The sequence below is a fragment of the Vigna unguiculata genome, chromosome 1, assembly GCF_037176805.1.
Source record: "Vigna unguiculata cultivar grain cowpea cultivar isolate G323 ecotype 2 chromosome 1, ASM3717680v1, whole genome shotgun sequence".
Classification (NCBI taxonomy): domain Eukaryota; kingdom Viridiplantae; phylum Streptophyta; class Magnoliopsida; order Fabales; family Fabaceae; genus Vigna; species Vigna unguiculata.
The window spans coordinates 23,166,196-23,178,846 of NC_140792.1; the positions used below are offsets into that span (position 1 = coordinate 23,166,196).

General features: G+C 31.7%; 1 protein-coding gene across 1 annotated transcript; it reads left to right on the forward strand.

Moving 5' to 3' along the window:
* Positions 1-1,193: 1,193 nt before the first annotated feature.
* LOC114193275 (DHBP synthase RibB-like alpha/beta domain-containing protein) lies at positions 1,194-9,821 on the forward strand. The gene is made up of 9 exons (XM_028083007.2): positions 1,194-1,567; positions 1,803-1,918; positions 2,705-2,758; positions 2,850-2,874; positions 3,071-3,193; positions 3,671-3,837; positions 8,683-8,752; positions 9,187-9,285; positions 9,528-9,821. The coding sequence occupies exons 1-9, from the start codon at positions 1,379-1,381 to the stop codon at positions 9,606-9,608; spliced, it is 924 nt and encodes a 307-aa protein (XP_027938808.1). The 5' UTR covers positions 1,194-1,378; the 3' UTR covers positions 9,609-9,821.
* The last annotated feature ends 2,830 nt before the right edge of the window (positions 9,822-12,651 follow it).

Here is a 12,651-nt window from a genome sequence, read left to right on the forward strand (position 1 = left end):
TTTAATTTATAGTAAAAATTGAAATTAGTTATTTTTTAAAATTTGGTCTAATTTAATCTTTTAACTTTAAAAATACGTAATTTAATATTTTTAACAAAATTTGAGTTGTTTATATCATTTTGATACATATTTATTTTAATATTAACTAAAAAATATCATAAAATAAGTTTAAAATATTAAATAAATTTAATGAAATTTAGGTTAAATCATTCCAAATGTCCTCATTTTTATAACAAAATCTTAAGTAGGTCTCTCATTTTTATTTGACTCAATTGAGTCTCTATTTTGGAAAATTCGTTGCAATCAATTCCTTTTCATTAGTAATACAGTAACAGTGTTAAGGTGTTAACTATGTGTCACGTATCAACACATGATTTTTTTTATTTACTTTTTATTTTATTTTTAAAAAATTAAAAAATTGTCCTGTGTCAATCTGACATTGTGCCACATGATAAAGATTGTGTAATGTGGCAATGGGAGTATTACATGTCACGATTAGATGTGAAAAGTCTCAATGTAGTCTTTGTATTTGTTATTTTGTCTCAATTTGGTCATTTTTTTTAAAAACTAAATCACTTTCATCCCGATATCAAATTTAATTTTTATATAAATTTTACGATAGTATTTTTATTATAATTAATATTTTTAACAAAATTAAATTTATTTAAATGTATATTTTGCATTAAATTTTATTTAAATTTTATTTTAAATATTTATATATCTATAATTTATAGATAAATATTAAAGTTGCTTTAAAAGTAAAAGCTTTATAAATTCAAATATAAAATTTTAAAATAATTTTATAACAATTTAAAATAAATATATTTATTTAAAATTTTACAATTTAATTTATAAATAAATTTGTTATTCTTAAACTAATTCTACCATAATCTTCCAAAGTATGGACTCAATTGAGTTAATTAAAAAATGAGGAGACCTCACTATAAAAATGGGATCTCTAAACTAATTTAACCGAAAATTTAATTAAAATGATTAAATTAATAATTTTTAAACTAAAATTAAACTAAAATTTAAAAGAAATAATTTTAATTTTCGGAAGAAAAGAATTCCCGGGAATGATCCTGTGAATTATATGGTACAGAAACTTCTAAGAATATATGTACCGCTCAAGAGTATACTGTGTTGCCACGTATGATCTGAGATAAACTCTTAAACGGCGTCAGTGAAAGAATGACGTGACGTTTAACACTTCATCAACAAACCATGTTCTTTAGCATTGTTTATGTTTGCTGCCACGCCCAAGGGCTTGAAAACCACACAGCAAATTTCCCGGTTGGAGAAGCAGAGCATGCTCAAGTTCCATTTCCACCAAATTCTTCGCCTTTTTGTCTGTAGCGGGTTACAGTGTTGATCAAAAATGCAAACGCTTTTTGTTTGTGGAGATAAGCTATGGCGTTTCCACGCCGATTCATTCTTCGGCTCTCGCCTGTCGCTTCCGACTACTCATTTGCCGTTTTGGCCGCCCAGAAGAAGTTCAGTAGTGTCCATGGTGGTTAAGCGCAGCCCCAAGCGTCTCAAATACACCACCGGTTCTCGCTTCACCAAGGTTTATTTACGCCTCCATAAACTTTGATTGTTACTCTTGAAGAGAAAATAATAGTCCATGCGTTTGTAAAAATATTTCAAACTGTCATGTCATCTACTTTGTGATAGGATGACTCGTTGATTTTTCTTATAATTATCTTAAAACATCATTACAATTGTGATTTCTAATTAATTGAGTGTGCAAAATCTTGAAATTGGATGTAAATTTAACTTTAATGTTAACGGTCGATAAACAGGAAGATGGATTGGTGTACATTGAAGCAGACCCATCTGCCTCTGATTCTTGGAAATTGGAACCGATTGTCAATCTCTTGAAACAAGGTGCGGTCGGAGTCATCCCCACTGATACCCTGTAAGTGCTTCTCAATCCTCCTGGCATAATTTCGAAATTGTTTCCCTTTTTTGTTTAAGTAACTCAACTGCTTATTAGGTCCATTGTAGTTCATTTGACATGCATTTCATTCGCTTGTACTATTACATTTGGTATGGGTTTTATGCTTTTGTTGTGGTATCTTATTCAGCCTGTTTTATTACCACTCAACTTTGTTTGATATAATTTGCAATATCATTTGCATAATCCTAATGCATTGGGTGAACTGGTTAACGTGGAGAAAAATAAATGAAGAAACATCGCATTTTTATGATTCTTACCGCGTGAAACGTGTATATGATGATGAAATCATTGGCTGCTGTGTGAACTCAAATGAAATGACGTGAGCCTAACCCTACTAGAATTGTACTTTTCTAATACAGTGTCACTAAGATGTGCGAGACTTCTTAAATTACTTTGAATGATTTTTAGTGTCACATTAATTAGTGCCAATATTGTCACTGGCTGCTAATGGAGGAATATGGACGAAAGCCAGAAGTCCACCATAAAAGCACACTAGTTATCAGATTTCATTTTAAAACTAATTGGGTATTATGCGAAGTTACTCAACAAATATACATAAGCCACCTCCTAAGAATTTAGGTAGACTTTGTGGGATTTCTCTTCAACCCCACTCCACAAATACTTACCAAACCAGGCAGGCCTACTTGAATAGGGTGATTACTAACATTCATTTTATTCTAGTATTCTTGTAGATGAATTGGAGGTCCATAATTACCCAGCATCTGTTTTTCTCTGTTTATGTAGGTATGCAATAGTATGTGACCTCAGAAGCCACTCTGCCATTGAACGTCTTCGTAGGTAGGTAGCTTTTTGCAAATCTTAGATTCTATTCCTAGATAGATACTCCATTTTCCATGTCATTAACATATGATGTAGTGCTTTGTTGCAGAATCAAGAATATAGAAGCTTCAAAGGTGAGGAGTACAGCTTGTCTTGGTCAATTGTATATGATCTTATAACTGGCTTCCTACTTTTCGCATTATGGTGCATGCTACATGTTTGCAATCACTTTCATTTGTTTAGGTTGGATTGTGTTTGACCAAATTAACAGTTTTCTCGATGTATATCTAATCTTGGTAATATTATTTACAATCATTAATGTACTTGCAGCCTCTTAGCATCTTGTGTCATTCATTTCGGGACATAGACAAGTACACAACTGGATTTCCACGTGGTGATGGTCAAGGCCATGCAAATTTATTCAAAGCTGTTAAGCATCACTTACCTGGTCCTGTAAGTGGGCTCTCTGGTTGTAATGAAAAAAATATTTAATGACTTTGTGAATACTTAAATGATTTTTGGATGGGAAAATTTAATTGGTGTAACATGCCTTTTTCTGTGGTGGCCCCTCATTGCCGCTCTACATTATATAATCAAGTAGGTTCTTATTTATTTCCTAGTGTTTTTTCTTTTCAAACTTGAATGATCTTGATAAGAATGGTGTATTTTGTCAATATTAGATAAAGAATGAAACCCTAAAATTTAACACAAACAAGCTTCAGATTTGTTTGCTGAAAATCGTAAGGAACAAGGAGTTTTACACTTGTAGTTGTTAGGTGAAAGGATGTCTATATCAGTTCATATATCTTTAATTGTTGTGGGTATGTAATTACTTCCACATATTTTTTATTTTACTCATTCATTCTTACACAGTAATGTGTATGCAGTGTAGTTTTAGACTATTATTTATTAATTGCAATTGAGTGGCAGTACACATTCATCCTAATTGCAAGCAAAGAATTACCTAAGCAATGCATAAGGTTTGGGACTTCTTCTGCCAAATATGCATCAAGAAAAAATGTGGGTGTACATATGCCTGATGATGCCATTTGTCAAGCAATACTGAAGGAGATGGATGCACCATTAATATGTACAAGGTTTGTTTAAATTGCTTGATCCGTTTTTCCTCTTTGACTTGAGAAAGAAAGATTGTTTTCTAATAACAAGAAGAGTTGTCATGAGGTAAAATGTGGACTGAGGCAGTCACCCAGAAATCATCACTTTGATATGGCAACATTTAACATAATTTAAGTGACATGTATACTTAAATGTTTAGTATAACATTTAAGTGCAAATAAATCATGACATGGCATCCAAAGATAAGATAATCAAAATTGATAGTGCCATACATGATAAATACAATAGAAGTGCACATCAAATACAATGCAAAATTTCTGAGAATAAAGGGACAGAACGGGGAAATCTGTAACTTCAGTCCAGATTATATGAGGTTGTGTGAATATGAGCATTACAACAAAAGGATAAAGTGAATTTCAGGTTCTAGATTGTAAGTCATTGATGGCTGGAAAGTTCCAATGCTGTATTTGTCTGTTCCTTTCCCTTGAATAGAAGGTATAATTCAGATGGTGTTAGGAGGAAAAACATCCCATTAGCTTAGACAATTGAATTACGAGGTTTTATCTATTGATTGACGAAATTGATAGAGTAGAGACTCTAAATAATATTTTGTTTATTACTAGAACTTATTACACTATGAAAACCTTTATCTGTGTCTATCTTAATCATATCTAAAAGTGAAATAAATTATAAGGAAACGTGGTAACCAATCCTAAATAGTGAAAAAATAGGGCACTAATCCCTAAAAGATGTCTAAGATATTCTTAGATATGATCAAGATAACAGTGAATTTCACATATTCCAATATCCTTCCTCAACCTTTTCTTAACTAAGTTTCAAGCTTGTTGTACATATACCCTTTTAGAGAAAAAAATATCAAATAGTATAATTTGCGGTTGTGCAATTATGAAACCTGGGTGATTCATTGGGAAAGCCACCGAGCACATATGATTGGAAAATATGTGGGGCCTATATGATATCTTTGGGAAAGTCAATGGGGGCAATATGGTATGTCAAGGAAAGTTGGAGGGCCAAGCTGATACCTCTAGACAAACTATTGGGCTTGTTAGGAGGATGCCTCAATATCCTAAAATGAAAAAATCAAACTGGATAGCACAGATCTGAGTAAAGGAGTTAATGAGTCAACAAGGGATAGAGAAAATGATACCAAACAATGATAAAAAATTTGAAAAAGAAGTCATGAACCAAAAAACTGATGAACTACAGGCAGATTTGTCGATCTGTGATAGAAAACACTGATTTTATTATCCATAGATCAAAGATACAGAAAGGATATTGGAACTCTTTATAGAAAATAGCCACACAGAAAATGAACTATTGTAACTGGCTTACAAAAAGTTACACTAAACCAAAACAGAAATATACAGCTGTAACAATATAACCAACCAATGACATTGTCTAACCTCATTTACATCGAGTTTGCCCCTAAGGAAGGAAATCTAGTAGGAGGCAAAGACTTGATGGGAAGATCTACCCACTAGTCTTGACCTGGAATATGTTGACCAACAAGCTGTTCGTTTGTAACCTTTTCTTGAAACAAAGAAAACATCAACCTCAATGTGTTTGGTTCTAGCATAAATAACAAGATTATGAGCCAGACTAATAGCACTTAGATTGTCACAACCATTAGAGTATAATGAGGAACTGAAAGTTCCTTGAGAAGAGTCTGTATCCATAAAATATCAGCTGTGGTGGCAGCTAAACTTAGGTATGCAGCTTCAGTGCTAGATCTTGAAACCACTATGTGGTTTTTTACCACCTTGAAACTAAACTAGGCCCCAAATAAATGGAAGCTCCTGAAGTAGACCTCCTTTCATGAGGATTTGCTGCCAAATCTGCGTCACAGAAAGCTCTGATATCTGGAGGTTGTTGAGTAATGGCAGGACAAACAACCAGACCAGTGTAAGGCTGGTTTGAGATATCCAAATATTCTTTTAACTGCAACCCAGTTAGATTCTAGAGAAGCCAAAAACCAGCATACTTTGTTGACAACTGAACTCAATTTAGGACAAGTTATAACATACTGAAGTGCATCAATAATAGACCTGTAGAAAGAAGGGTCCTGTCACATATTTGAACCATGTTTAGGCAGCTTGCAATTAGACAACAGGAGATGAACTTCAATAAGAAAACAATCCAAGGGACGAAGTTGTTTTAGAGTAAAATTGGAATTAATGTGAGTAATGACTTGTATGAGTGATTGTGAACTGCCAGTGATAATAATTTCATCAACATACACCGATAAGTAGATGATATGATAGTAGAGGTGCGATTATATGCAAACAATAAAGGATCACATTTGTTGGTAGTAAGTCGAACTGAAGAAGAGTAGTCTTCAGCCTTTCAAACCAAGCTCTAGAGCTTCTTTGAGAACATATATGCTTTATTCAACCTGCAGACTATTTATGTTCAACAACAAACCTTTGAGGTTGAGACATTTAAATTTCTTCTTGAAGAGAGCCATGTAGAAAAGCATTATTTACCTCAAGTTGAAAGATAGGCTACTTGTAAGTAATAGCAAGTTACACTAACGGTGTTTGGCAGGTCTTTGGGATGGTGATGCAGGTTTTGTGCATGGCAATAAAAAAAGTTACAAGAAATGTTGAATGGCTATGATGAAATCACTAAAAGTAGGGAAAATGGTGGCTAAAATTGGAGATTGAGACTAGCGCCATTGAAGGAGATGATTAAAAAGAATAGAACAGGGATACTTTTCTAACTACCAGAAGGATAACAACATCTGGAAAACTATCTAAAATAGACAGAAATTTGGGGGAATCTGTTTGGGCGTGCATGAGATATCACAACTGTCCGTGGTTGAAAATTTGATGGACGGTGACCAAGTATGTTTTTGTCCAGAAGATAAATGATATCTTAAAGGTAACAGTACAATAAAGATGTTTAATTTGAAAACAGAATCATAAAAGTAAGGTAAAACTCCAACTTTTGGGCAGTTTAGAAGCGTAATAGTAATGGGTCAAGTAATAAGATGTTGAAATTATGGGATTTTGGGTATTAAGGGAGGATATGCAAGAGTTGAGACTTTGAATATATTCAATTGTATGTTCGAATGTTTCATAATCTGATGATATGTTCATAAAACCTCGGGCCCTGTAATATATGTAAATCAATCATAATCATGACATAACTAAGAACAAAATATATCATGACAAGGTATGGTAACCAATCCCAAGAGATAATGAGGAGATAGGGAAATTAAGCCTAAAGGATGATCTAAATTGTTCTTTGATATGATCAAGATAATAATGAATATTATAGGATTTGTTTAGACAAACTTCTCCAAAAACATTTTATAGGAGAAAAAAATAAGACGAAAAAACTGAAATGAGTTTTTCTAAAAACTAAAATTAACTTATGTATAAATTAAAATCAAGAATTTATGAAGTTACGTGGAAGTGTTTTTACATAAAGTGTTTTTACAAATTAGCTTATGGAAAAACTTATTTTATTTTTTCTCATTTTTCTTTCCTATAAGTGTGGAGAAGTTTATAAAAATGTGCCCATAGTCTAACAACATTCTATTAGAATAAATAGACTTCAATCGGATTTATTGTAAGGTGCTGTGTGCTAGACCTAATTCCTTGATATATCTTTTCGAATTCTCTTTTTTTCCCTCTCATACATTATATCTAATATATCCCAAGTTTAACTTCATAAGTATGAAATCCTAAGAGAGGGGAAGGTACTCTCTCTCAAATTCATTCTAATATTCCTATGTATTTTTCTCAAGTCATCCATTGGCTACAAAGCATTTTAGTGAGGGTAACTGAATGCTTGCACCTCACCTAATGTGGTCACATCTCTAACCTTTTAGCCTCTGGTATCCAAGTAGGAGGTCTATTATAACCCTATATCACAACTCCTAGGCAATTAGACTAGATGTCGGAGATCCCGCATTGATTAGAGATGTAACAACATAACAGTATATAAATGAGCTTAAATCTCATTTAACAAGTCGGTTTTATGAGGTTGAGTTAAATTTAAAGTCCCTTTCTAAGTTAGTATTAAAGCCTATTTGAGTAATGTTTGTTGGGTTTATTATGTTACCTAGTATCAAACCACCGACAAATATGTAGTGTCTCTCTCACACACAGAGGATGTTCAGTGCTTGTTTGTTTTTGGTTTGGAATTCAGCCTCTGCCTATACCCCAAAAAATATTGTTTTTGTCACTTTTTGGTTAAACATGATTCTAGTAAGAGTAATGTTCATGTATCTTTAGTGTTGGACTGAATTTAAATTTTACTTAAACTTGCTTTTGAGATAAAGCTTTCCAAATACAAATTGCAACTTCAAACTTCATTTTAATCAAAATCAAAGATCATAAAATATTGCGTTTTGTTAGAAGTGGGCTTTAAGCCTAACTCAACCCCACAAAACCGGCTTATAAGGTGAGGTTTGCACTTCACTTATATATATATATATATATATATATATATATATATATATATATATATATATATCTCGTGCGTGGGACAAGAAATTAGTGGGTGGTTCGTCAGCGGCCCGATATCGGATGGAACAGAATGTCCAAAAAAGTTCGTTAGGATAGGCTCTAACTTGGCTCTGATGCCATATTAGAAGTCGGTTTTGTAGGGTTGAGTTAGACTTTAAACTCCCTTCTAACAAGTTTATATACGGTCATCTAAACACATACCAAATGAGTGCATGTGCATATATTATATAAACAGTACCTTTTACCCATAACCTTTTGTGCACTACTATTAACTACAGCCTCACCTGGCCCGAGTTGCGTTAATATATGAGGATAATAGTTTATACTTGTACCTTAGCAATACTTTGACATTTCTCATCTTTCTTTTAGCATCAAGTTCCAGAAGGAAGATGAATGGATGATTGACCCAGTTATAATAGCTGATACATATGGACCAGAGGTATCACTCTTTCTATTAACTTATTCAGGGTTAATGAATTTTGTCGGGATAAATAACCATGGAAATAATTAGTTTGACCCCTGCTCTAAAGAAAAGGGAAATATTATTGGCATTATTTGTGCTTGATAGAAATACCACATCATGTACATAGTACACTATATTTGCATAGCGTCTTTCTCTGGGGAACCTTAATAGTATCTGACTGCACACATGTTTTGCATTCTATTTGTTATATAAGACTATTTTGGTATGCTTGGCTTCACAAACCTAAAGGTTTCACAGGTTCGCATATTTGCTGCTATAAGTTTTTTTAACTTTTTATATCTTTCACCCAGAAAGCATAGAAGGCAAATTTTAAAAGGAAAAAAGAGAAGCTTTTAACACCTTTTTAGGGTGGTAAATTTTCTCGTAATACCTCTGTTTTGGTTGTTCAGGGTCTTGATTTTGTTGTTGATGGTGGTGTAAGAGTGGCCGACCCATCCACGGTTGTTGACATGACAAAAATGCCTCCCAAAGTACTACGACAGGGAAAGGTAGTAAGCTGTCAATTTGCATGTTCTAACTTTTTGATAGATGAGTTACTAATTTTACTATGAGCATCTGAAGAATGTGATGCCACTCTTTCACTGTCGTGCAATGCAATAATAATGAGTCTGAAGAAACATAGCTAAGAAATGTTAAACACATTTTGTGTTTTAAAATATGAGAAAATGTTTCTTCTTTTCATTAAATACTTTAAATACTTGTATATACACTTCAAATATTTTATGTTCAGGGTCCTATTTTACATTGGATGGAATTTGAAGATGATCAGAAAACTGAGATCGATAAGGATCTCATCCCTGCCGGCATTTGAAAGAAATCATCCTCTCCATTGAAGATTTAGCATTCTGAAACCAGTTCAATACTCTTTACTGACTTTGGTTCGATCTCTCGTAGAATTGGACTCATTTTTCTTTTTGTCGGGGCTAAGGGCAAAAAAGGAAAAGAGGAAAATGTACAAACACAGTAACAATCATGAGAATGTAAAGTAGATAATTTCATGTAAATAAAAGTTCATATTCGCCAATCTCATTTTTCTTGAAATGAATTTCCATAATTGTAGATCTGATTTACTAAGTACTTCTATGTAAAGAAAAAGGAATTTTCTTTGTAAATCAGAACTAATATATGTACAAGGTAAAAAATAAATTTTCAAATGTTGGAATGAGAACATTTTTACTTATTAATGTATGCGTTAAATTAGTTTTAGTCAATGAAAAAATTATTTATTTTATTTATTAACTGCCTATGACGAAGATGTAATGTACTTTTACTAAATGTTGTGAAGAAGGAAACAAAAGATTGCCATTTTTGTATTATACAATGAAGTAGAAACAATTATTTTAAAATCTAAGTGTTTATAAACTATTTTTTATTTATATTTTTATAGAACTGCAAAAAGTAGTGTTGGCTCGATACTGAATGTGTAAGCTCCCAACAATTGCTTCCTGCACCACATGCTTTCTATTTGCACTCTGTTAATGTCAGAATTCCAAACTTGCCCTTGTGGTAATAATTATATGAATTGTAGTGTAATTGATGTAGGATTATCTTGTTCTTTTTTAAGATTCATGAATATGGTGATGATTTTTTAAGAAAGCTAAGTGAAAATTTCAACTAGACATTCAAATAGCATGTTATCTACACTGAAGGCTATTTTACAAAACTTAAAAGAAGGAAATAATGGATTGATTCAAAGTTAATAAGAGTGGAAAATGCATAAAAATACTAAAATTCGATAGCCAAGTAGCATGGAAATCGAGACAAAATAAAGGAATACTAAAAATACTAAAATTCTTGTCCCGCGTCGCCAGGCGCCAACTCTCGGGTTTTACTCTGGCCTATCTCCTAGCGATTTACACTGCTCTGCCAAATGCCACACCAATAATTGGTAATTTACTAATATTTGGCACTCTAGAATAGGTTCCAATGAATCTATTTACACAAGACACTCAGTTCATGCAAAACATGTATCCATGACAAGTAAATACGCTTTCATATCATTAAGTTAAACTCAAATACACAATATCACATGGTCATACATCAAACACAATCATATCCTTGCTTTCATACATCCCAGAGAATCATAATAAATCCACATAAAACCATCAAAACAAATTGTTATACCCAACACACAATTCTAGCAACCAAACAATATACAACCAAGAAAGAACATATAAGCATTGTCCCAAAATATTGCACGACCAATAAAATAGTAATAATGACAATAATAATAATAAAAAAACAACAATAATGATAATAAGAATAATAATAAAACGAAACAATAATAATAATAATAATAATAATAATAATAATAAAATAAAATAATAAAAAAAAATAATAATAAATAATAATAATAATAAAATAACAATAATAGTAAAATAAAATAAAAATAATAATAATAAAAGAATAATAAGAATAATAATAATAATATTAATACCAATAAAAATAATAATGATAAAAATAATGCTTATAGAAATAATAATAATTATAATAGTAAAATAAAATAAAAATAATGATGATAATAATAATGATAATAATAATATAATAATAATAGTAATAATATTAAAATAAAATAAATAATTATAATAATAGTAATAGTAATAATAATAGTAAAAATAATGATAATAATAATAATAATAGTAAAATAAAATAGAATTAATAAAAATAAATAATAATAATAATAGTAATAATAATAGTAAAATAAAATAATAATAATAATAATAATAATAATAAGTGTGACGTATTTAGAAGAAAAATTTTAAACATTACGTCAAGCCAAAAGGAAGAATCATAATCATCATAGTGTGCTTGGAAAACTCTTCCGCTGTCAACCCACAATTGAATCCCCACCAAAACCTTATTGTTTCCTATCTACTTTCATGTTTTATGCACAATGTCATATATATTAACACCACAATGTCATATATATTAAGACTTGAACCCAAGTCCTTTTATATAATCAAATACTCTCAACCACTTGAACTAGTGTTATTCCTTGCCTTTTCTTTCCACACTAATTAACTTAGAGATTCCCGCCCTTGCATTTATTAAATAAATATTTATTTATTTATTTATTTTTCTCGGGTCTTACACATGCGCTCTCCAAAATCCCTCTATAAGACCCAGAAAAATTAAAATAAAGAATAAATAATTCATTACGATATTTGTGGATAAGAGATGCATCTAAAAGAATTATATTGTCAAATTATAATAAGGAGTAGTTGTAGCTCAAGTGGTTGTTCGTGTTGAGTGATATGGAAAGGACTTGGTTTGAGTCCTGCCTATGCAATTATGGTGATATTTAAGTATTTATTTTATTTTGCAAGTATGCATGAATGTGTGGTCTGTCCTTGTAATTATTTATGTGCATGAAATGTCATAAAACATGTAATGACTTATTGGTTATGCATATGCTTGGTAATTGGGTGGATGTGAGTTTGAACCTTGGCTAGCATTAAATAATCCTTTTTTTTATTTTTTTATTATTTTGCTATGTTATGGAGAACCTAGAAACCCTAGCCGTCTATAGAGGTGGAGAGGGGTAACAGTTATATGAGTGGAATGGACAGAAAACTTCATGTAAATGCATATTGAAGACCATTCATTCATTTTCGTTTTTTTATTTAATTATTATTTTTGGGATGGAAAATTGAGTGAGGAAGTGAACCAGAGAAGTGGAAAGAATTGGGAATTCATGTGGATGTTAGAGTGAGTGGTGAGAGCACTAAAAGTCTGACCTAAAGAGTACTCAGAGGGTTACAAAAAGTGCTTGTAGGCAAGCGTTGGACCAAATTGGAATCAAGAAGGACTCTAGGAGAGTATTTGGAGTAGGAAATCCAGGTAAGGGGAGTTGT

Bases quoted from the DNA above. Each gene is read 5' to 3' on its own strand.
- LOC114193275 (XM_028083007.2), top strand. From the start codon at position 1,379: ATGCAAACGCTTTTTGTTTGTGGAGATAAGCTATGGCGTTTCCACGCC. The intron at 2,875-3,070 runs GTGAGGAGTACA...ATGTACTTGCAG, and splicing joins AGAATATAGAAGCTTCAAAG to CCTCTTAGCATCTTGTGTCA. The intron at 3,838-8,682 runs GTTTGTTTAAAT...TCTTTCTTTTAG, and splicing joins GCACCATTAATATGTACAAG to CATCAAGTTCCAGAAGGAAG.